At 39.3% G+C, this 4818-nt stretch overlaps 1 protein-coding gene across 1 annotated transcript in view; it reads right to left on the minus strand.

The window, feature by feature from the left end:
* The window catches only part of otomp (otolith matrix protein), an 11491-nt gene that overhangs the window by 3298 nt on the left and 3375 nt on the right, over positions 1 to 4818 (minus strand). Inside the window, exons 5-6 of the mRNA XM_014009775.1 lie at positions 908 to 1082; positions 233 to 300 (exon numbers count right to left, since the gene is read on the minus strand). Coding sequence (XP_013865229.1) covers positions 233 to 300; positions 908 to 1082 — 243 coding nt within the window. The remainder of the gene's footprint in view (positions 1 to 232; positions 301 to 907; positions 1083 to 4818) is intronic.

A 4818-nucleotide genomic window follows, 5' to 3' on the forward strand; every position in this document is an offset into this window, starting at 1 on the left:
TATATATATATATATATATATACTGTATAATACTTTATTCTGCACCAAATTAACACAGTACACACAGTATAGTGTAGTGTGTACACCAAACACAGTATTTCATTGTTAAACACTGACCTCTTGTGTTTTGACATAAAACTGCATTTTTTGCTGATTTTGAAGCAGCTACACAACCTCATCAGTTCATCACCATTCATTAATCCATACCATGCACAACAATGAAACCACTGACCGTCCAAGTTATTGAAGACAGTTGTGTGTTTGACAAAAGCAACATCACCGAGATTTTCAGCCACACACCTGTGAAATGAAAAGAGAAAAAAAAAACACCAACAGTCAAGCAAGTGTAGGTGTGTAGATACACACCTACACTTTTACTGAGTGGAAGTGTAGGTGTGTAGATACACACCTACACTTTCACTGAGTGGAAGTGTAGGTGTGTAGATACACACCTACACTTTCACTGAGTGGAAGTGTAGGTGAAAGAACAAAGGGTCGCTCAGTAATGTGTTATCTGGTGGCGAGTGAGTAAAAATAATAAGTGTATTTAGTTAAAAAACTGCCACCTTTTTGTCGCTCTTTGACAAACCATTAAATTGRCTGGAGGGCTTTTATCTCCCCTTCAAACACAATTACAGCTCTGCCAACGTTTGCTTTACACAACAGCTTCGCTCCACAACACACAGAGAGCTTTTTGACATTTATTACAACATGGAGGAATCAAGAGAACTGATATTAAAAATGTAATTCACACTTTAAAAAATGATCTCTTATCTGGTCACTTGATGTCTGTTTTTTTTTTCTCTTTGCTAAAAGTTTGTGTTAACCTAACTAATTAGTACAATCAGTGTATTCATTCAGATCAAGCCCATTTTGCCTGGTTGTATTATTCTTTGTGTTGGTATACCTCAGTGCCCCGGCCTCTCCGTAGTGCCTCTCTCTCTGGTTGTTGGCACAGATGTGTCTGTCGTTCTCATCTCCAATGCAGGCCTCACACAGGTTCTTTGGGTTGTTGCCTTTGGGGTCATGCAGGGGGTCTTTAATGCCGGGCACGCAGCTGTAACCGAAGAAGTTCCCCACCGCTGGTGACAAAATAAGATAATAGGGCAAATAAAATAATGGTCTCTGGGTCTGATCTGCTAAAATATCAAATAACCAGCACTAAATTGCGTGTGCAAGCGAAAAGAAAATTGCACATATTATTAGTGGGGGRGTTGCATGTGATCGACTAAGTGTGTAAATGATAACAGGTGCACAAGTGATGCAGACCGCCTTATTGAAATGAGGATTTTTGCGAGTCTGTCATGGAGATTTTGGGAGAGTACACCAGATAAACTACTCTGSGAGATGCCGACACTAACAAATGAAATATTTCAAGGGGTTTTTCCACAGGAGATATGGRGTGACTTCTGTTTTTGACTGACTCCAAATCAGAGGTCCTCCAGCCCTGAGGGTTTCAAACTTTTTAGCTCCTACAAAATAAGAGTTGCAGAAACTTTTAACCACTGACATTTCTGGTTTACGAATGCAAACTTTACTAACAACTCAGTTAAACATGGACATAATAYCAATTTAAAAACCTTATAACTACGATACGACTTATATTCATTTACTATTGTATATTTTTTAGAATAAAAGCAGTGAGACTATTCCATTGGCAACTTATTTGCATTAAACTGATGTGTGGAAATGATCTGGGGACCCTCCCAGATCATTGGCCTTGACCCCAACTTTGAGAACCCCTGCTCCTGCAGCTTAAAAAGGGCATTGCTGGATTAACTGTATGTCTCRACTCTTTTTATTTCTGGCAGTCCAAACATGCTGACAAACTCAAAGATCATTCTCGCTCTCCATTGTCTGTCGTTGCAGCTACGCCTCCTTCTCACCACAGTGACAGCAGCCAGCTTGTTTCTGCCTTGTAAACATGCTAAATAAAGACGCTGAKACAACTGCAATTAGCTTCAGGTTTGATAAATCACATTGTGGTGCTAAATTATTATGTTTGCATATCCTCCTCCCAGTGTTTTACACGTTTTGAAAATCATCATGCACTCCGCATTTCCATGAAGGCAAACACACTAAATGGATTCGTTTAGCTCAAATGACAACCGTAATCCTCGGTGCACACYGTTAGTGGATCAGCTTTGCGCACGCTATCAAGTATGAGTGTGTTTTTTATACACGCAAACATTTAGTAGATCAGGTTGTCTGTATTAACAAGAATGGGGAAGTTTATTGATTTTTCACAATAAGAGATTGTGTAGCTACAGTTACTGAACATACCTGAAAAAATGCTGTATWTGTGGGTGTGAGTCGCAGCTGCTGTCCAAAACTCCAATTTGACTTTGTAATAATCTAAACCAGAGGTGGCCAAAGTGGGGCCTGAGGGCCAAAGTTGGCCCACCAAGCCATTTGATTTGGCCTATCAGCAGTTGTCCTGGCTACTAGGTTGTGTTCTCCTGTTTTATGTAGAAACACTATATTTTCAATTAGTCATTCCAACCATTGGTCCAACTATAGTGCAGATCATCTTAACTTATGGGACTATCTTTGAATTATATTAAGATTAAACATAAAATAACTACAAGAAACATTTAGATTAGATTATATCAAGATTTGCACATTTTGTAAGACGTCAAATTTTAACTTGTGAAAAGTCCCATGAGCCTTTGCTGCTCAAGTGTATGTCAAATTTTCTGCACATCCATTGGCTAAAAAAAAAACTAAACTAAAAAATGTGGGCCACTGCACTGGCTGCTAGCTTAATCATAAAAAATAAAACATCTTTACTTYAGAATTAATTACATTTCATGTATTATATTGTTTCATTTGGCCCGCAGCCCTCAAATCAGTTTTCAATTTGGCCCTCAGAGGAAAAGTTTGGGCACCCCTGATCTGAGCTAATAAATAAGCCTACATTCTGATGTATAAATAGTATAAGAAGTGTAAAAAGAACCACGGTTAAAAGAAGTCGGGCCAGCTGTCTCCTTAAACGACGAGGGCTTGTATGAAAGTTACCTGTACAAGACAAACTAATCACAATTTCAGTCTTCGAAATGATACAAAAATGTCACAAAATTACTGGGTTGCCTTCAGGCCCAGGCCACCCTTGCAAAAGAGATCTGCGATCTGAATGGGATTTGTCTGTTTAAATAACGGTAAATAAATAAGTAAATAAATAAGTAAATAAATAGTAAACTTCATAGATGTTCCAGCTGAGGGGACCAGACCATCACGTTACCTCAAGAAAACGATCCTTGTTGTTTAGAAAAACCATGAAAAAAATTATATGCAGAAAACGACTGCTCTTGGCTTTTGTAGTAGACTTATAGTCCCATGTTCGGGACTAAGTTTGATGTTTCTACACAGTTTAATGCCATTTTTTAAAAAAGGCTCTTAACTTTTCGTTTTGTGTTAAATTATAACTAAAGTCTGTGGAAGTTTGGGTGTGCACTTTCTGCGTTCTGATGAGATTTGAGAGAAAACTGAGTCGTACAGCAGTGAGAGAAACACTGGGAGAAAGAAGACAAACGTGGCGATGTATAATTTGTAAACGTGCCAAAAAACAGTTTGTTTGCAAAACATTTGACCGTTTTAGACAGCTTCAAAATTAGCGTGTAATATTCCAAAATGTCAGATCGAACATAAACATTGTGTAAAAACCATAAAGCATATTAAAATACTAGCTTAGTCATGTAAAGTCCAACCTTTTGAGGCGCGTTTACATTTTTGATGATGTTTTTGTGGTGAAGTATGTCTGTGCCACAACTGTTTCTACCTAAATCCCATCAATCTACATTATTTCTTGCATTTTGACACTCCTCTCTAAAATACTGAGCCCACGAGGGGACATGGGGGATTTTTTTTTCTTTTTGCGTTCCCGCGCAAAAGTACTGTGTTACCTCGCCATACCTTTTGCGTTCCCTCACAAAAGTGGTTTATCACTGTTGTGCCTGCCGGTTTATTAACAAACTCACAAGTTCACCATTAGCGAGTTAGCCTACTGCTTTAATTCAGCTTCAGAATGAATGTATCACACAGCCACACAATCAATGTCAGTTTCACGAACTTGTGGCGACACATCCTGTTTTGGTAACCGAACATTTCAAAATAAAAGTCTGATTTAATTCAGTTCACATACAAATCAAACTTTTGTAACGCAAAACAATATTGCGACTAGGCCTGTCGCGATAGTCAATAAATCAATTAATATCACGATAAATTATTTTGAGGTCGGTAAAAAAATGAGGACGATAAGTTTCATTTTCCTGCTTGTTGATTTACTTCATCTCTCTCCTTCTCTGTGCTCCACTACACAGGAGCTCAGCTGACTCCTCCCCTCCTGTTTTCTTGGTGTCGGGAGGAGTGAACTCTCYCGTTAGCATGAGAGCTCGTAGCAATAACAAACTAAAGAAACGTTTCAAAGCAGAACGCGGCTGCTGCAGTGTCGGAGCACTAGAGCCTGAAATTCGCAGCGGGGAGACACAGAGAGAGAGAGGAGGAGAAGGGGTGGGGGCTGAAACTCCCCCAGACCCGCGACAAACTCGTCAAGACTTTACCTGTAGCTCCCAAAAATAACAGGAAACTTAAACGCACCATCTGTGTTTTAACAAAATACCAAAAAAAAAAAAACCTGTAGCTGTCCCAACAACTCATGAGGAAAACTCTGAACTGTCTGATTTCCTCCCCGCAGCGCTCTGACTGTCTCCTCACTGACTGTCCCCTCCTCACACACACACACAGACACGTTTGTTCTTCTATCCTCATAGGGACTTTGCATTGACGTTTGTTCTTCTATCCTCATAGGGACTTTGCATT

This window comes from Austrofundulus limnaeus, unplaced genomic scaffold (genome assembly GCF_001266775.1).
Source record: "Austrofundulus limnaeus strain Quisiro unplaced genomic scaffold, Austrofundulus_limnaeus-1.0 Scaffold61, whole genome shotgun sequence".
NCBI classification, from domain to species: Eukaryota; Metazoa; Chordata; class Actinopteri; order Cyprinodontiformes; family Rivulidae; genus Austrofundulus; species Austrofundulus limnaeus.